Consider the following 20,433-nt stretch of genomic DNA (forward strand, 5'->3'; position numbering starts at 1 on the left):
CCTTCCCATAACACTGCTATTTAACCAGTGCCTATCTTGCTTGCTCACCTGTCATTCATATTCTCTAACTGTTGCTCCAAAGGAAAAATTGATGCTTGATTTTCCACTTTTACCATCCACAGGGTTAATTCGTTTAAGTTTTACCATGACCTTCTGTGAAGACTATATGTCTTTTTATTTCTGGTCCTAGGGGAATCTGGGTAGCGTTAAGGAGTAAGAGGGAAGGTTCCTTTCGTGAGGGCTTTTCCCTGAGCTGTCACTACCTCATCTTTCCTTCCCGTGAGTAAATCTGGGAATGTTATGGAAAGAAATCATAGCTTGTAAAAGCTGGGATAGCTTGCAAGTTAGTCTTTGTAAAACACTGCATACTTGTAAATGAAAACTTTTAAAATCATAGAATAGTTTGGGTTGGAAGGGACCTTAAAGATCATCCAGTTCCAACTCCCTGCCATGGGCAGGGACACCTCCCATCAGACCAGGCTGCCCAAGGCCTCATCCAACCTGGCCTTGAACACCTCCAGGGGTAGGGCAGCCACAACTTCCCTGGGTAACCTGTTCCAGTGCCTCACCACCCCCACGGTGAAGAAATTCCTCTGTATGTATAGTCTAAATCTGTCCCTCTCCAGTTTATACCCATTGCTTGTAGTCCTATCACTAAAAGCCTTTGTAAACAGTCCTTCCGCAGCTTTCCTGTAGCCCTTTCAGATACTGGAAGGTTGCTATAATGTTTCTTAGGAGGCTTCTCTTCTCCAGGCTGAACAACCCCAACTCTCTCAGCCTGTCCTCATGGCAGAGGTGCTCCAGTCCTCGGGTCATCCTTATAGCCCTCCTCTGGACCCCTTCCAACAGTTCCATATCCTTCTTATATTGTCCAGAACTGGACACAATACTCCAGATTAGGTCTCACAAGAGAGGAGCAGAGGGGCAGAGTAACTCCCTCGACTTGCTGGCCATGCTTATTTTGATGTGGACCAGGACACAGTTGGCCTTCTGGGCTGCGAGAGCACACTGCCAGCTTCTCATTGACCAGCACCCCCAAGTCCTTCTCTGCAGGGCAGCTCTCAATCACACCATCCCCCATCCAGTATTGAAACCACAGTTTGCCCTGACCCAGGTGTAGGACCTTGCACTTGGCCTTGTTGAACCTCAAGAGGTTTACACACACACACTCCTCGAACTTGTCCAGGTCCCTCTGGATGACTTCCCATCCTTCTAACGTGACAGGTGTACCATTCAGCTTGGTGTTATCTGCAAGCTTGCTGAGGGTGCACTTGATCTTGATGTCTATATCATTGATGAAGATATTAAGCTACACTGCTCCCAGCACAGACCCCTGAGGAACACCACTTGTCACGGATCTCCATTTGGACTTCAAGCCATTGACCACTACTCTCTGAATACGACCATCCAACCAGTTTCTTATCCACTGAACAGTCCACCCATCAAATCCGTATCTCTCCAGTTTAGAGAGAAGGATGTTGTGGGGGACTGTGTCAAAGGCTTTACAGAAGTCTAGATAGATCACATCCGTTGGTTTACCCATGTCCACTGCTGCGGTTACCCCATCACAGAAAGCCAAGTTGGTCAGACAGGACTTGCCCCAGGTGAAGCCATGCTGGCTGCCATTAATCACCTCCCTGTCCTCCATGTGCTTTAGCATAGCTTCTAGGAGGATCTGTTCCATGATCTTCCCAGGCACAGAGGTGAGGCTGACAGGTTGGTAGTTCCCAGGGTCATGTTTACTATGCTTTTTAAAAATGGGCACAATGTTACCCTTCTTCCAGTCACCAGGGACTTCTCCTGATAGCCATGACTTTTCAAATATCATGAAGAGTGGCTTGGCCACCACAATTAGCTTGGCCAATTCCCTCAGGACTTTGGGATGCATCTTATCAGATCCCACAGCCTTATATATGTTCAAGTTCCTCACGTGGTCATTAACCTGATCCTCCTCTACAGTTGGAAGGGGGTTATTTTTTAAATAAATACCTTTAAAATTGAGGTCATAAGAATATAAGCCAGCCTGGAAAGATATGGTGGCATCTGGATCTGCTAGATACAAATTCTCAATAACAGCAGAAGATGGTGAGTTCACACTATCCTCTTCTCCCTTTGGAGGGGGGAAGAAAACGAAAAAGAGAGAGTAATGAGTGAACACTGTCAGGACTAAACCCTGAATAACTAGCTTGTGTAGAGGGATAAAAGGGGCAAGGAGTAAGGTGAAGAGGAATCCAACCTAGAACTCTCATGGCCTGAAATGTGTTTACCAAATATTCATAACACACACAAATACATAATTAGTAAGGACGGACACGCATGTATCCCATTCAAATTTCTGTAACGAGTTGCACTGGTTTGAGCTGGGATAGAGTTAATTTCCTTTGCAGTAGCTAGTATGGAGCTCTGTTTTGGATTTGTGCTGGAAACAGTGTTGATAGCACAGGGATGTTTTAGTTACTGCTGAGCGGTGCTTACACATGTCTTTTCTGCTTCTCACACCGCCCCACCAATGAGTAGGCTGGGGATGCACAAGATGTTGGGAGGACACACAGCTTGGACAGCTGACTCCAACTGACCAAAGGGGTGTTCCACACGATATCACCTTGTTCTCTGCAATAAAAGCTGGAGGAAGAAAGAGGAAGGCAGGGGAAATTCAGTTTTGTGGTGTTTTGTCTTCCCAAGCAAATGTTACACATGATAGAGCCCTGCTTTCCTGGAGATGGCTGAACACCTGCCTGCTGATGTGAAGCAAGGAATTAATTCCTTCTTTTGCTTTGCTTAATCATAGAACCACCAGGTTGGAAAGGACCCACTGGATCATTGAGTCCAACCATTCCTAACACTCCCTTAAACCATGTCCCCAAGCACTTCATCCACCTGTTCCTTAAACACCTCCAGGGAAGGCAACTCGACCACCGCCCTGGGCAGCCTGTTCCAGGGCCCAATGACTCTTTCCGTGAAAAATTTTTTTCTGATATCCCGCCTGAACCTCCCCTGGCAGAACGTCAGGCCATTCCCTCTTGTCCTGTCCTCAGTCACTTGGGAGAAGAGGCCAGCTCCCTCCTCTCCACAACCTCCTTTCAGGTAGTTGTAGAGAGTAATAAGGTCTCCCCTCAGCCTCCTCTTCTCCAGGCTAAACAACCACAGCTCTCTCAGCCTCTCCTCATAAGACTTGTTCTCCAGCCCCCTCTCCAGCTTCTTTGCTCTTCTCTGGACACGCTCCAGAGCCTCAACATCCTTCTTGTGGTGAGGGGCCCAGAACTGAACATAGTACTCAAGGTGCGGTCTCACCAGTGCCGAGTACAGAGGGAGAATGACCTCCCTGGACCTGCTGGTCACACTGTTTCTGATACAAGCCAAGATGCCATTGGCCTTCTGGGCCACCTGGGCACACTGCTGGCTCATGTTCAGTCGGCTGTCAACCATTACCCCCAGGTCCTTCTCCTCCATGCAGCTCTCCAGCCACTCTTCCCCCAGTCCGTAGCACTGCATAGGGTTGTTGTGCCCCAAGTGCAGGACCCGGCATTTGGCCTCTAATCCAAGCTTGCATGCTTGGCTTTTGCTATACCCATTAAACTGTCTTTATCTCATCCCATGAGTTTTCTCACTTTTACCCTTTCGATTCACTCCCTCATCTTACTGGGAGGACTGAGTGAGGGGTTGCCAGCTGGGTTTGACAGATGCATTTGACTCCTTGACCAAAATAGGCCATAGTTTGGTTCCGGTTCCAAACAAAGTAAAGGCCTAGGTCATGAACTTCAGTAGTTCTAGCCAGTTCTCTGAGAATCCACACAGGAACAGGGTGGCATGGTGAGCATTGATGCATATGAGCTTGGAAATGGGAACAGCAATCAAGCGATTAACACATGAATGAATGCCAACAACATCTTTGTCAGGAGAGTAGTTATAACAAATCATTCAAACACAACGAAAGACAATTGTTCATACTGAACCTCACTGCAAGGCGATAAGGCACTTTCCCTCCCCCCAAGCCTGTCATCATTTTATCACATCTGTTATAAACACCTGTAGCTTCACTACCTTACTTGACACTGTAAAACTCAAGCACAAGCATTTACTTAATCAACCTTGCTGAGTAAAAGGGAGTGCAGGGAAGAGACTCCACACATATTTTCAGAAGTGATTCAAAGCACAGGACACGGACTCACTCACCTGTTGTCCATATTCAATCCACTGGCCTTGGTCATTTTTCCAATACCAAATCCACTGTGTGGTCAATACAAATGTGGGTTTTGTGACTGATGATGGTGTAGATAGGCGTCGAACCGAAAAAGGACCATCGGTCATTGTCCGGAAATCAATGATATTATCTGCTGTGCTGTAAGGACAAATTCAAGTTTTACTGTTAACGATATATATTTTATCCTCTAATCCTCAGTTTAAGATGGTGCAATTTTCTTTAATATAATGTGACTGCCTGAATGTAATTAAGCCTGAAATATGAGTATGCATGGTAGCTCTGAAACTGTTTCTAATCTTCAGAAGTGAACTATGGCCTGTGAGACACTGAATGCTATCTCAATTGCTAGTCAGATGTTGAACTTTCAGCTTAGTACACAGTCTGCTCCTACATGTACAATGTGGAAAAAGATATTTCTGCAATAAATAAGTGTGGATACAGTTTTTCTCAGTACAAAAATACAAGTTGGTAAGTACGGGACTGAGTTTGCCAGCAAACACCTGCAGCTTATCAGCTTTGTTCTTTTTGTGTGACTACAGAGGATGCAATCACAGCTGTGAGTTCTCTAAGTAGCATCTCTCAGTGGAGCCATCTGGGCTTTTACTCCTGAGAAGCTTGAAAAACTAACTCTCAGGCAGAAAGACTTTGGAAGCAGCCTCCTTCTTGGGAATCTTGCTTGTGATTTGCAGCATCAAGCAGCCTAGTCAAGCTGCAAATGAAAATTATCTGCTCTCCGAAGAGGCACGGGCCAAAGTGACTACACCATTTTACTGAGGCCAAACTTGGGGTCCCCTATGAAACCAGGTGACTTACAAGGGGGCTTTTAGAAAGGAGTTAAAGGGAAAATGCACTCTCTTAAAACAAGAAAAAAAAAAAAAAAAGATGGGATGCTTACACAAAGGGCATTTAATAAAATTTCTCAAGGCACATTATAGATATTATTATAGTACATTATTATTATAGATACTAGCTGTATTAGGAAAGGAATAGCCATAGAGAAGGACCAGCTCTGGACTGCTGTTAAAAGGCCCACCTTAATTACTATAAATGATTCATTACCTGAAATACTAGTATTCTAAGCACTAAATACCACCCACTTCTTTTTACCCAACATAGAGTTATAAGATTTTGTGTTAATTTTAGAAGACAAAAATGGGGTGACATTTCCATGCAATCACTTTCACTTTTCTCATTTGTACATCCTCCCAGATTCTGAGAAGCTCAGTAATCAGAATTTATGGAAATCAAACATCTTTTGGAAGAAAACAAGACTTTTTTCTCAGGGGCTCAGCCACAGTATTCTAAGCAAGCAGTCCAGCATAACTATACCAGCTGTTTTTTGGGTTACAGTAGTCCTTTTCAATTTCCTCCATCATATGAAGGTCATTCCAGGAGACCCCATTATATACTTGCCATCGATATGGCAAATGATAATGAACCAATCCACATTTATCTGTAATGAGATCAGACATAGTCAAGAGCTCTGCAATCATAAGACAGAGAACCAGACAATCTTTTATACTCTGGCTTTATTTCTTGCACGTTAGAATGAGCAATACAGAGTGCTCAAAATAGAAATGGGTTTGAACATAAACTTAAGCCTCAAGCCTGATCCGAAAGAAGCAGACAGTCTGAGAAAACACAAGGCTGGAGTAGCTGCTGCACAGAGCCAAAAGGAGTTTCACCATTCCTGACCCCCGATGTGCCTGATCACAGAACAAACAAATACTAAGCCCAGTTATAAAGACAACAGTGTCATACACTCCTTTCTTCCTTCTCTTTGAACAACAAAGGAGTGCAGCCTGTCTTGAAAGCACTGGGCTTAAATTAACTTGAAAAGCTGAAGACAAAACTGCACTTGGCCTCTCTTGGCCAAATATCCTTTTTAGGGTCCATAAAATACCCATGAAAGATACGGTTTCTTTTTTAAAGTACTTCTGTCTTCAACCTAATGCAAAGAAGAGGCATTATCAAGCCCTGAAGAAATCTACTCATCTGTCTCTCAGAAAAGGAGCTTCTGACAGGAGAACTGCATCTTTACTACACCACAAACCCACTAGAGAAATTCTAAGTACACAAAACCATCTCAGATCAAATGGTTATCAGAAAACTTATTGTCCATGTGCTAAGGAAAGCAAACAAGTCACTGCTATTCCGTACACCACCACTAGCCCAAGCCACTGAGTACAGAGTGTCTCTGCAGACAGTGCTCTCTGAGGGTAATATTACTTTTTATAAAGCTTACCTCTATGTTTGCAGTACTTCCAGACATAAAACAGGCATATCTCATCAGAGTTATCTTTTTTGTCTTCCTTCAAATCTTTAGCAGAGGAATCATCTTTTTTACCTACAGGAAAGAACAAAACGGTCCTTATTTGTCCAACCAAAATACATCTCTAAGAGAAACACACTGCATTTGATATTTCACCCCAGAAATAACAAGGAATTGACTGCAGTGGCCAAGTCAAGCACTTTCAGAATCTGACTATTCCTCATGCAGCCCACTGCATGAGTCGGGGCTTTGTGAGTGGCCAACAAATCCTTCCAAAGGAAGAAGTCTCAGTGGAGATGGCCAAGGGCGATGTGCCTATGAAGCTCAGAGAGTAAGACAGTGTGTGGCTGACTGTGGCTGTTGCAAAGAAGCCGACTTTGTCTCAACACAAAGGAGACGAGAGCGTGTTTTTTGGTTTAGATAACGGACTATGCCAACTGAGTGGATCAACTGGTGGTAGAAATGTTTTTCCCTGAGTTAGCCAGACAAGCAAGGGGGGGACTCAATACAGGATTCAGCCCGACACAAGGGTATAGAAACCAAATGACTAACAGAAGAATTCTGAAGAGAGCAACAGTCCTGAGCTGGCTTCAACCCACGTATTCCTGCCTGGGGATACCCAGTATTGTGATGGTGTGCACATTATAGAGACTGGTAATAGGAATCACATTGGTATTGTGAGTGAACTGTGTATTGCAATTGCTATATTTTGGTAAGCATAACTTAACATTCCTATTTTGTTTTCAGTGTATTTTTATCATTCCGCTATATCAGAAATCTCATTGTACTGGTCCTGGATAGGATAGCATTAATTTTCCTCGTAGCAGCTCATATGATAATGTGTTTTGGATTTTTGACCAAAACAATGCTGATAATACAGTCATGCCTGAGCTTTTGCTGAACAGTGTTTGCACAGCATCAAGGCCTTCATCATTTCTCACCCTGCCCCCACAGTGAATAAACTGGGGGGTGCACAATAGGTTGGGATGGGAGACAACTGGGCAGAGGTCTCAAACTGACCAAAGAAACATTACATATCCTATAACATTATGCTCAGCAATAAAACGGGAAAAAGGAGAGTTTTAGGAGGGTCATCTATCTTTTGCTTGGGAACTAGCTGGGCATCAGTCTGTCCATGGGAGGTGGTGAGCGACTGCCTTTGCATCACTCATTTTGCTTTGTTTTCTTCTTTCTTCTTCCACCTACCATTCACTCTCTGCTCTCCACCTGTCTGCCTCGCCCCTCCCCTTTCTTGACCCTCAAGTTTTCTTGCTTTTATTCTTTCTTTCCTCTTCCCCTGTCTCACTGGGATTGAGGGGAAGTGAGCTAGTGGCTGAGTGGTGCCTAGCTGCCCACCAGGGTTAACCACAACAGCTGTGTAACATCAACTATCTTCAAGTAAGTAAATTAGAAGCTAAATAACACACCTTCCTTGTATGGAATATCTAAAGGAACCTGTTCAGAGAATATTGGACTCTGACAGGCTGTAAGAGCCAAGGCCTTCTGCCCAGAAGGAAAGGAGATTTATGAGTTCCTATTCATACACTGGAAGGTATATCAACACAACCACGCTACTAACAAAGCTACATCCTTTCCCCGAGGACACAGGCAAGGAAAGGCATCACACACATAGATACTACTCTGTCTCCTTCTCAAAAAGCAAGCGATGTGTCCAGAACAGCACAGAGATCAGTCCCAGACTACTTCCCATTGCTGCACAATGCTTGTCCAGAAATCTCAGCACTCCTTCACAGGCCACCCGGTGCTATGGCTTTCAGCATATGGCAGAGTAAGCACATACACTGCACTCGGACTACCACAGGGAGCTGTAAAGCTGAGTGAAACCAAATCCCAATGAGAACCACTGATCTCAAGACTGGAGGGTTAGAAACAATCCATACCTTTGTCTTTACCGCCAGCTTCTGTTGGCAACTGGTCTTGGCTCTGATCAGGTACATTGCTGCTGGTACTTGCATGAGAAGACTGAATGAACACAGCCGGATCAGAACCTCAGCTAGGTGGCAACATCCCAAATTGTGTGTTGAGGAGTATGTCCATCACACACAGAATCTTCCACCAGCACTGCACTGCTGATCCCCAGCAGATCAGCAATAATGGTTACAAATACCAGCTAGTCACAGTTACCGGCAGCCACTCAATAGCAATTTTGCATGCAGTACTTTAGGCAACAGTAATACAGCTTTCCCACCCACATGACATGGCCTTCACTTACTCCATTGCTGAAAGCAGATCAATGGCAGAAGTGAAAAAATATATACATGTTGTAAGAGGGGAAACAGGAAAGATGGTCCTCATCTAGATATCTACCTCCTGAAGGTGGCACATACAGTGTGGCATCCACTGTTTGGAAAGGTGTCCTTGGTCTTTTATTCCCTGTAACTGCAGTTTTCTTCAATAAATTTTCTCTTGGTTTGTTTATGTATCCCAAAAAGCACAGAAAGAATGATGGTGTTTAGCTGTGAGCTAAGGCAAAAACAATTTCTACCTTTATCAAACTCAGAATCCTATTTGAACGCAGTATTTCTTACAACTTACTTATCCCCTTCTTCAGTTCCTTGTTGAGTTCCATATACTTGTGATAACATATAGCCTGGATGTTTGAAGCTGTGTTCACATCAATGCCTCCAGCTTCCAACACTCTCAATGCATGGGCATCCAAGAGGTTATGGGACTTCCTGCATGGAAGAAATCTACATTGCCCTTGGAGGAAGTGTTGACAAATATGCAGCTTGTTGCAGTTGTTTTGCTGGTGGCAGGTATCATTTTTTCCATTGTAAAAGTGGCAGACCTAGAAGCGGGGAAGATAGATACAACATAAAATGGAAAACAACAGTAGAATCAATATTTTTTTTCTCTGTTCTACAGGCATGCAGCTTTAACAGAAGAAAAATGGTGACTAAAATGCGTGTGTTCACCATGCCTTCTTTAATCCAGACAGATTTCTTGCATGGAAGAGCAAGCATTTTCAGCTGACTCATGCATTTCCATTTTTGAAGTTGTGCAGGTTTTCTTCCAAGAAAAAGAAAAGCCAATCCAACAAGCATTCATTTTTGTAACTCCTAAGTGAGGCAGTTGCATAACAACTGATTGGTTTACAGTTCTTCTATTAAGACAAAATCAAAAGCAAACCAAAAACCACAACATCCCAAAACACAAGCATAACAAAGAACAAGTGTCTCCATAAAAACATGTATAGTTTGTCAAATGAGATGTTATTTCATGGAGCTGAAAATGCATTTGCATGTCCTATTTGTAAAGTTTATTCTGCATTGAAGATTCAAGGGTCTAAAAATTAGAAGAATGCTTTGAGACATCAAAAAAGCAACATACTACTTTAACTCCTTGTCTCGCTAAGAAAAGAGATTTGCAGTGAACCGGACCCAGGGAACAAATCACATACCTCACCTCCTTCATACTGCCCACCAACCACCATAGCAACACTTCTGCTCCTACAGCACAAAGGAGTAGCCCATTACAAGAAAGCTCCTTGGAGGAGGATACACAGCTGTCTGTCAGGCAGCCCCAACATGACAGCAGAACTCTTGCAGATCCCCTTCCCAAGCCCTGTTCCAACCAACAGAGATAATTTTTATGCTGTGTTGCAACTGAATATGTATAGATTCATGTATCAGTCAGGGAATTAGAGATTGTTGAGATGGCAGTGCTTAAAAGACTGAAAGATCAGGCCACTTTCAACTGCAAAACAACTTTTTACAGGATTCATGCTCATTAGTGATACCTATTGCCAAAGGTGAGTTCTTCATCGCCATCAGTCAGTATCATGTACAGAAAAATCAGCCTACACAAACCTACTCTAAATTAGGCAGGAGCATACAAAGCCATGGAACTGATTAAGTTTAGTGAGCACTGATGGCTACTATCCTTGATGGTTCTTAGCCTCTGAAGGAAGCAGAAATCAAAGACGGCTGTCTTCTTTCCTCCCATCTTCCCTCTGTCATTGTGGACACTTTATGCTTTTCTACCACTAACATCCCAGAGAACGCTCTCATCTGCTTCTGACATCTTATTTTTGAGACCTGGACTTGTTTTCTTCTTCTACTGGATTATTCCGCTTCCATCCCATCATAAAATCATAGAATAATTTGGGTTGGAAGGGACCTTTAAAGATCATCTAGTTCCAACGCCTCTGCCATGGGCAGGGAACCCCCCTGCAATATCCTTCCTGCCTGCTCTGCAGCATTTTAGTTTTACCAGCTATCTTGCAGATTTTGCTTCTACACATTTTCCTGCACTCTGTTTGTGCAACTATATCACAACTTTCCATCTATCCCCTTGCAGTTACAGCTACTATTTATATATTTAAGCTAAGCTGCATCACATAATGCTACCAGTGGTGTTGCAATCTGTTGGGTGCCCATGAAAAGTGCTGGCAGCAGGCGTGGCCTCTGTGTGAAGAAGCCAGGGGTTGCCCTGTGCTGGACATAGCTGGCTCCAACAGACCCAGTGCAGAACACAGCTAAGCCCCTAAGCCAAGCTTTCCCTTTGGGAAAAAGTGTTTAGGAAAGGGTAAAATGCTGCACACTAGTGAGGGAGGGCAGTAGGGAAAGTGTGAAAAAAAGTCCTGCAGACATTAAGGTGAGAAGAAGGAAGCAGAAGAGGTGCTCCAGGTGCCTGGACAGAGACGTCCCTGCAGGACCACCTACAGCTGGTTGCTCAGACAGCTTTTGAATATCTCAAAGGGTGGAGACTCCACAACCTCTCTAGGCAGCCTGTGCCAGGGCTCAGTCACTTTCAACAGTAAAGAAACATTTCCTGATGTCCAGACAGAACCTCCCATGTTTTAGTTTGTGACCACCACCTCTGGTCCTGTCACTGGGCACCACTGAAAAAAGCCTTTCTCTCTTCTCTTCACACCTTCCCCTTCAGGTGTTTGTAAACATCGATGAGATCTCCTGAGCCTTCACTTCTCCGGGCTTTCTCCTTCACCATCTTAGTGGCTCTTCACTGAACACCCCCCAGTAGTTCCATCACTCTCTTGTATTTAGAGAATAAATTTTGGAAAATTAATTTTGGACCTTCTTTTTTCAGCTAATGTAGCAAGAAGACATTACAATAAGGAAACAGTGACTTCTAGCAAGTCTAAGTGGTTTACGTGCAGGTCTTGGCTGAAGAGGCCCATACATTATCATTGTGACAGCCACACAATGGGAGCACATACTATGTCATTAGCATTGACTGCCTCTAACAATACAACCTGTACATACTGTTTGTAAGAGCTTGTTCCTAAAGAGATGCATAAGAGCATAATGCTCTCAGTGAACACGGTCTGTCACCTATAATGTTCAGTTTTATATGAATAAAAGACCAATAATTTGGCTTTTTTTCCCCAGAAAAATACTATAAAGATGTGAAGAACAGCAACGGTGCTGAACCTCACTGTGGATGGGAATTCCGCACAGCAAGACATGGTCCTACCAGAGGATTTGATGTCTCCTTGGTGCTGTATTGTTGTGGGTTCCCACAACATCAGAAGGAACACATAAGATTTCTTCTCATTATAACTTTAGTAGCAACCAGCCATTCATCTTCTGCATCATGTGCCTTTCTTAAGGAGATTCAAAACCACAACATCTGCCTATGCAAAGCAATTTTTCACCTACTCCAGAATTTAGGTGTCACTTCATTTTTCTTTCCTTCATTTTCTCAACTTTGCCTGAGGGGAATGCAGGAAGGTGTATCATCTACACAGCACTCCAAGATCTGAGTATCAAGAACATATGCAAGTGCTATGTAATGACAAACAGTCTTGTGGGAGAAGCTTTGCAATTTCACTCACTAAAGAACTCCAAACTTACACCATCACCAACGGTCTTCCTCAGTTGAAGAATGTTGTTCTATTTTGGGGGCCTTATGAAACTCAAAGTGTTACCTTCATCTAAAATGTACATGCCTCACCTGACTGCCTACATAATAAGAAAAATAAGTTAAAGCTTCAAATATGCAGCTTGTTTTTCCATCCTTCCAAGTGGAGATAACTGTTCAAGTTACTGAGCTGGAAATAAAGTTAGTCTAACACAATCCTCATCCCTTAACTTCAACATCCTCTCCTTTCTAGCGAGCTTCTCCTCCAGGAATACAGCTAATCAAAACTAGAAGAAGAGAGCATGCCATGCAGCCTGAAAGTAACAAAAAAAAAAGCATAACCTATGTCAGACATAGGTTTTGAGAGCCATAGTATAGGCATTGCTTTTGTGCTTGCATCTTCCTGCTCAAAAGAGTACGGAAAAAAAAAAGCAACTTAAACACAGAATTGGGGAAAAGCTAGGAGAATACCAAAAATACAAACATTTTGCATGGAGTATCCATTACACAAGATATCACTTTTGAGTAGTGGACATAGCAGCCACTTAAGCTACAAAGTGAAGCTCTCAGAGACTTAAAGACACTCAGTTTGGTTAAGGGAGATTTTGTAAAGCATCTAGCTGTTCACATCACAGAAGACCAGTTTCCTGTTGCTGGAGAGCTTCATACATGCCATTTGTCAGCAGACACACAGCCAGTTTCTAAGCAAGAAACAGACAAGACAGCCTTAATAACCCTCTCCTCAGCTCTCATGTCTATGAATGGCCTGCATCAATCACTATTTTCCATTATTTCTGCTAATTTTACTCCATAACAGGTGTGAAGGTGCTCAATTAGAGGTAATTAATGGTGCCTGTCAGAGGTGAGGGCTGAATAATCTATAGATAAGAGATGAAGAGTAATACCAATCACTGATGGTTGCTACTATCTGCTCATTACTGGGAATAATTAAACAAGAAACACTTAAGTTTTTGATGCAGCTGAGCAGAACAAAGATATTAATCCCCTTTGCTCATCATCACCATACTCCTTGAATCTGCCAGCACATCACAGCACTGTCACAGCAGTGAATAAGAGAACAATAGAACCTTTATGCCCACAGATCTGTGGAGATCATAACATCCAAAAGGCAAGGGTAGTAGGCAGTACTCCAGTAATTACTTAACCAGGAGCAGCTGTCGCCAGGACAGGATATTCTTGGCTTTAAAACAGACACACTTTGAAGGTAGCACTGCAGTTATACACACTTGCAGAACCAGAACGGATTGGTCAGCCAAATTTAACAGAAGTCAATGACTTGCATACAAACTGGACAAAGGTTGCTTTGTAGAAATTCAGTGTAGAAAACCTCAGTGCACTTTAGAAGGAGCAGATCTTACACAAACCTAACTGCAGTCATTTGGTCATATTCTCATGGATTTTTCTCATTCCCGTATACCCTCAAGCATCCAAATGTGTAGGCATACATAGGCTGGAAAAGGAAAGGGGCCCTTGCTTTCTAGTCTCTATCATCTCTTGGAGAAAAGCCAACTGCTTTTACTCAAGCCTTTCACCCTGTAAGCATGTACAGTTATAGTGATCTTTCATCTCCATCTTGCTTCTCTCACCATCTTGTAAACCTCTGGTGACATTTCTGACTTATTTTGTTTACTTGGTGTGAGTACCTTTCTGGGTATGCTGTTGGGATAACAGCAATGGCACACAAAACAAGCTGCAGACTTGCTGTCTGCTTCCTGCTGTCAGAGGTCAGGTCTGCCTTCTGGTATTTACATAAGCAACACACTTCTTGGTGCTTAACTGCTTCATTGCTGTCATTTTTACTTTTTTTTTTTTTTAATAAGTGCACAGCACTTTTATAACCCTTGTTCCATATTGTTTCTTCCAGTGCTTTCACACACAGCCATTCCCATTCATAGTTTCTTCAGACTAAGCTTAGTATTTCTGTTACATATCCTAACAGCTTGAAATTGAGATCAGACCTCCACCTTCTCTTCTGCCCTCTCCCATACCTAATTAACAAAATCTTCTCTTAAAGAATTGGTACAACTCACAGCAGGTAGGAAGAAAGGGTCATTTTGGAGAAGCAGGACTCGCAGCTCATTCTCATCGAGGGAAGACAATCCATGAGCCTTTAGAACTTTTCTGTTCTCAGGACTGATGATGTCATGTGAATAATTACAAGATCTGCAAGAAAGTATACAGAAATATCATTGTTTACGTTAAAATCAACAGTTAAGTTGATTTTAAAAAGAACCTCAGATAACGTTGAGTTTGGGAAAAGTCATGAAGAAAGACAGTTTGGCAAAAGTTTCTGTGGACATTTAGATGATCTCTATACTCAGCTACAAAATGGACAAAACAGCATAAAAACTCTGTGAAATACAGTAGCATCATTTCCATTTTAAACATTCATGAGGCCAGACCACTTTTAGGAAAGCTTGCAGCACAGATTTGAAGGCAAGTATGTCTAACCCACACTTTCAGTCGTGCCACACAATCAGAACAGCTGGAGGAAAAGCTAATTTTAGAGGAATACCTTAAAAATGGTGTATGTTGCAACACCCTTGATTTTGTGAATGTAAAAAGTCGTTATCCCAGGGATGTAATGTAAAGAAACATGCAAAAGTCTGAGTGCAAAACAATGAAATAATGAAGCTGAAAACAGCACAATTTGTTATATTTACTGGCTGAGACGTTAAAAAAAAAATCCTAGGAAGTTCATTAACTTCTGAGTTTTGGATAAAGAAGCAATTAAAGTACAATAACACCGATACTGATGACACTTACTAACCCAAGAGAAATGTCTGGCTGAGTATGAAATACAGACAAAGAAAGATTGCCCTTTTTGACATCTATTTGAAAAGATACTGCAAATCAATAATAAGAGAAACAGGGTCAACCTGTGCATTAATTAAGTGCAGTAAAATACAGCTTCCTTATGCCTTGCTCTTCAAAAGCATGATTTGATACAGCCTTCAGACTAGACATACTCAACCCATAAAAGCACCTGTTAATCTCTCAGACTCAAATTTTTATTCCCTTCCTCCTTTTAGCTTCTAGTCAACTCCTGAAACTCTACTGATGAATGCTTTTTTTACCTCATGCTGTGTCTGATCTAATCCTTCTGTGCAGACCCTTGTGCAGACATTCCACCCTTCACCCCCGCTCCCTGCAGGACACATTTTTTGCTTTTTAAGCAAATAAACAAGAACACAAAGTTTGAAGGGCAGAAGTGTGCCATCTTTAGTCCTAAGAAACAATCTTATAAGGACACTAGATTCTTTAGACACCCAGTTAACAGCTATAAAGTGAGAAGAGCTACCGACCATTAGAAGTAGAAGCCATCAACAGTGTTCCTCCACAGCTAAATTCAGATTCCATTGATTGTCACACAGTGATCTACATCATTGGAGTACATATTTGCAAGTCAAAGGTTGAAACAGTCCACAAATACAACGATAACTGATCAGTTGAGCTTAGTAACACATACAGTAAAAAAGCAGTGAAAAGTTACTTGCCAGACACAAGTTAAAAATGGGTTTAACTGGACTGAAATCCTGATTCCAATAACTAGGAAGGCTACAGTAACTTGCACAAATATTTTTCTTTCTAAAGATTCTAAAACAAAAAGGATGCAAGATCTGGAAAAAGGCTAAATTTTACCCTATCAGCTAAAAAACATTCTCTGCCTTGATCCATTTGATTCACCTAGCAGTATTTCTGCTCCTTCATTTTAACCGACCGACCTCCCATAAAAGGCATACTCTTAATTTTATTAATTATTATCATGGTTTAGTCCCATCTGGCAACTAAGTACTATGCGGCTGCTCACTCACTCTTTACTCTCCCAATGAGATGAGGAGGAGAATCGGAAAGAAAATGCAAAACTCATGGGATGGGATAAAAGATAGTTTAACAGAATAGCAAAAGAACAGAAGAATAATAAGAATAATAACAATAAAAGAATAACCAAAGCTAGTAATGCACACTGCAATTTCCGCCACCCAGAAACCAGTGCCTAGCCTATTCCCAAGCAGCAGTCCTCCAGCCAACTCCCCCATTTATGTACTGATCATGAGGTCTTATGCTATTGAATACAACCTTGGTTATTTGGGGTTAGCTGTCCTGGCTGTGTCCCCTCCCATCTTCCCATGCCCTGCCTTCCTGTTGGCAGGCCAGCATGAGAAGCTGAAGAAAATGAACTCTCTCTCAGCCGAACCCACATACAACAGCAACTTAAAATAACTGGCTCTATTGAGAGGACAGAATGGTTTACCATTATGAAGGGAATCACATCATTGCACATTTTAGTTCACATAGAGTCAACCACCAAGAGTACCTATATGCACTTGAAGGCATTTCTAACAGTGAATCACGTGGAAGCTTGCTGTACTGTCAATATTTGCAATACTGTCAAAAATTGCTGCGAGAAACAGCAATAAAATCTAACCATTCTAATATTTTCCTAGTACCATTCCAAGACAGAATCATAGAACGGTTTGGATTGGGAGAGACCTTAAAGATCATCCAGTTCCAATGCCCCTGCCATGGGCAGGGACACCTCACACTGGACCAGGCTGCTCAAAGCCCCACCCAACCTGGCCTTGAACACTTCCAGGGATGGGGCATCCAGAACTTCCCTGGGCAACTTGTGCCAGTGCCTCACCACCCTCACTGTGAAGAATTTCTTCACAATATCTAATATAAATCCTCCCCCTTCCAATTTAAAGCCATCCCCCCTCATCCCATCACTACATGCCCTTGTAAAAAGTTCCCCCCTAGTCTTCCCTCCTCCAGGCTGAACAACCCCAACTCTCTCAGCCTGTCCTCATTTCAGACGTTCTCCGGCCCTCAGATCATCCTTGAAGCACTCCTCTGGACCCTTTCCAACAGTTCCATATCCTTCTTATATTGAGGATTCCAGAACTGGACACAATACTCCAGGTGAGGTTTCACAAGAGCGGAGCTCTTTCCCTCAACCTGCTGGCCACACTTCTTTTGATGCAGCCCAAGATATGATTGGCCTTCTGGGCTGCAAGTGCACATTGATGGCTCATGTTGAGCTTCTCATCAATTAGCACCCCCAAATCCTTCTCCACAGGGCAGCTCTCAATCACATCATACCCCATCCTGTATTGAAACTGCGTATTGCCCTGACCCAGGTGTAGGTCCTTGCACTTGGCCTTGTTGAACCTCATGAGGTTTACACAGGCCCATTTCTCCAGCTTGTCCAGGTCCCTCTGGATGACATCCGGTCCTTCCGGTGTGGCAATTACACCACTCAGCTTGGTGTCATCTGCAAACTTGCTGAGGGTGCACTTGATCTTGCTGTCAATATTATTGATGAAGATATTAAGCAGCACTGGTCCCAACATGGACCCTTGAGAGACATCACTTGTCATGGATCTCAATCTGGGCATCGAGCCATTGACCACTACTCTGTGAATGTGACCATTCAACCAATTCCTTTTCCACTAAAGAGTCCACCCCTCAAATCCATATCTCTCAAATTTAGAGAGAACAATGTTGTGGCAGACTGTGTCAAAGGTCATTTCCCTCCACACTCTTTCAGATCCAAGCACACAGTCAGCTATTTTGCTGGGGCAGAAGAAGAATGTGGTGTGGTATCAGCACATTCCTAACACTGCAACAACACAAGGCCTGAGGTGTCGGGGGTTTAAACAGCAAATTCCTCCACTAGAGCTCACTGCTGCCCTCGATGCCACTGGAAAGCCTCTGGGTTTCATTCTGCATTTGGTTTTGGCTTCCTTTACGGTTTTATTTTTAAACTAGGTACCATCTTTGGCCTGCCTGTGCCTAAAGGAGCTGTCTGACCTACCCTACCCTTCCTGCAATTCCTCTGTACTTCCAGAAAATGGGATGGGTGCACATGGGAAATCAAACACTTGCCTCTCACAGAAAGTGACTTAGAGCAAAATTAAGCATTCATAACTTTCTAGATCAGAACTGGAGGGCACGTTAAAAGATAGAACTTTGCTTTTTCTTCCTAGATAAATGCAAACTATTTCATCCAGTGACATGAGGGGCAGCTGGGGCAGCAAGCGGCTTTAACAAAAATAAATACCCATAAATACTGACAGAGAAAACCAGCTTTAGAAAAACCTGCCATGCTCACCTCGGGCTTTGAACAAACCAGTGAGAACAGCAAGAGTCTACTTTGCGAGCAACAAGCACCCAGTACAAGGATGCACCCGAGGTGGGATGGGATTGGGCATCTCCTTTTGGAGGGACATGGGAGCAGATGGATGGTTCCGCAAAGAAGCCTGGGGGAGCGAGGTGTGATGGAGGGAGTCGGCTGTGATGGGGGGAGTCAGATGTGAGGGGGAGTAGGAGGTGATGGGGGAGTTGGGGAGAGGGTTGGATGTGATGCTGGGAGTCAGAGGTGATGGTGGGGAGTCAGAGGTGATGGGGTATAGTGGTGATGGGGGGAGTCAGATGTGAGGGGGGTAATTGGGGGCAAGGGTCGGATGTGATGGGGGAGTCGGAGGTGATGGAGTAGGAGGTGATGGGGACTCGGGAGGGGACGGGGAGTCGGAGGGGACGGGGAGTCGGGTGTGATGGAGGAGTAGGAGGTGGAGGGGCTTCGGAGTGGAGGTGTCAGAGGTGATGGGGAACAGAAGTGATGGGGGAGTAGGAGGTGATGGGTGAAGTCACCAGGAGGGGGGTTTAGATGTGATGCAGAGTTGGACGGGGTGGTCGGAGGTGATGAGGGAGTCATGGAATCATTGAATAGCATGGGTTGGAAAGCACCTTAAAGCCCATCCAGTTCCAACCCCCCTGCCATGGGCAGGGACACCTCCCACCAGACCAGGCTGCCCAAGACCCATCCAACCTGGCCTGGAACACCTCCAGGGATGGGGCAGCCACAACTTCCCTGGGCAACCTGTGCCAGTGCCTCACTACTGTCATGGTGAAGAAATTCTTCCTGATGTCCCGTCTAAATCTTCCCCTCTCCAGTTTATACCCGTCGGAGTTGATAGGGGAGTAGGAGATGATAAGCGACAGTCCAGGGGGTGGAGAGGAAAGTGTATTGGGGGAGTAGGAGGTGCTGGGGGAGTAGGAGGAGGGGGATCGGATATCATGGGGATCGGAGATGATGGGGGAGTAGGAGGTGGCGGGGGGAAGTCGCGGCGGGGGGTGTCGGATGAGATAGGGGAAGTCGGAGGTGGAGGGAGCCGGAGGTGAGGGTGGAGTAGGAGGCGCGGGGGACTCGGAGGTGCGGGATCGCAGCCGGGGGTCAGCAGCCGGAGCCGGGGGTGCCCGCTCACCTGGCGCCCAGGCGGCACCTGCCCAAGACGTGACTCTTGCAGAGGTGCAGCCGCTCGCAGCCCCCGCACTCCTTGCGGACGCAGACCCGCAGCGGGGCCAGGGCCAGCACCCTCGCGTCGCCATCGAGCAGCAGCAGGAACCGCTCGGTGCCCGCGGCCGCCAGCGTGTCCCGCAGCTGCGGCGCCGAGAGGCCGATGCGCCGCTGCAGCTCCGGCAGCGGCAGCCGCCCGCCCTGAGCGCACAGGGTCTTGGTGAGGTAGCAGCTCACCGCAGGGTCGCTCATCGTCCTCTCCCCGAGCCGTGGCCAGGAAGGGCTCCGTAGGCTCGGCAGGAATCGAAACCGGTAGCGCGGGGCGGGCGGAGCTGCGGGAGGGGGAGCCCGGCCCCGGGGGAGCGCGGAGGGACGAGCCACGAGGGTCATCGGTCCAGCTCCTATCTCTGCACAGGACACCCCGACATTCACACTCTGTGAACGTTGTCCAGATCCTTCTCGAATATTGTCAGGCTTGGCACCACGACTGTTTCCCCGGGAAGCTGTTCCAGAGCTCCACCACCCTCTGAGAGAAGAGCTTTTTCCCAATATCCAACCTAAACCTGCCCGGCTCATCCTCCGTCCACTTCCAAGGGTCACCGATCACCAGAGGGAAGAGATCACCACCTGCTACTCCTCCTCTCTTTGTGAGGAAGCAGTAAACTGCAGTGAGGTTTCCCCTCAGTCTCCTCCAGGCTGAGCAGACCAAGTGACTTCAGCCACTCCTCATATGACTTTCCCTCTAGACCCATCACCAACTTCATGTCCCTCCTCTGGACACTCTCCAGTAGCTTG

General features: G+C 44.8%; 1 protein-coding gene across 5 annotated transcripts in view; it reads right to left on the bottom strand.

Annotated features, from left to right (window-relative positions):
* The window catches only part of LOC104062833 (zinc finger CCCH-type antiviral protein 1), a 47,085-nt gene extending 27,001 nt beyond the window's left edge, over window positions 1-20,084 (bottom strand). For 2 of the 5 annotated variants that reach the window (XR_008448535.1, XM_054058856.1), the window contains exons 1-7: window positions 19,607-20,079; window positions 14,369-14,501; window positions 9,030-9,282; window positions 6,447-6,548; window positions 5,531-5,654; window positions 4,174-4,339; window positions 1,990-2,110 (exon numbers count right to left, since the gene is read on the bottom strand). Coding sequence is in view for 4 of the 5 variants with exons in the window: in XM_054058856.1 (XP_053914831.1) it covers window positions 1,990-2,110; window positions 4,174-4,339; window positions 5,531-5,654; window positions 6,447-6,548; window positions 9,030-9,282; window positions 14,369-14,501; window positions 19,607-20,028 (1,321 nt within the window). In the remaining variant the exon portion in view is untranslated. Of the gene's footprint in view, window positions 1-1,989; window positions 2,111-4,173; window positions 4,340-5,530; window positions 5,655-6,446; window positions 6,549-9,029; window positions 9,283-14,368; window positions 14,502-19,606 lie in introns of all 5 variants that reach the window. The other 3 variants (XM_054058850.1, XM_054058872.1, XM_054058882.1) reach the window with 3 other exon arrangements.
* Window positions 20,085-20,433: the final 349 nt, after the last annotated feature.

Source organism: Cuculus canorus, chromosome 1 (genome assembly GCF_017976375.1).
Source record: "Cuculus canorus isolate bCucCan1 chromosome 1, bCucCan1.pri, whole genome shotgun sequence".
Classification (NCBI taxonomy): domain Eukaryota; kingdom Metazoa; phylum Chordata; class Aves; order Cuculiformes; family Cuculidae; genus Cuculus; species Cuculus canorus.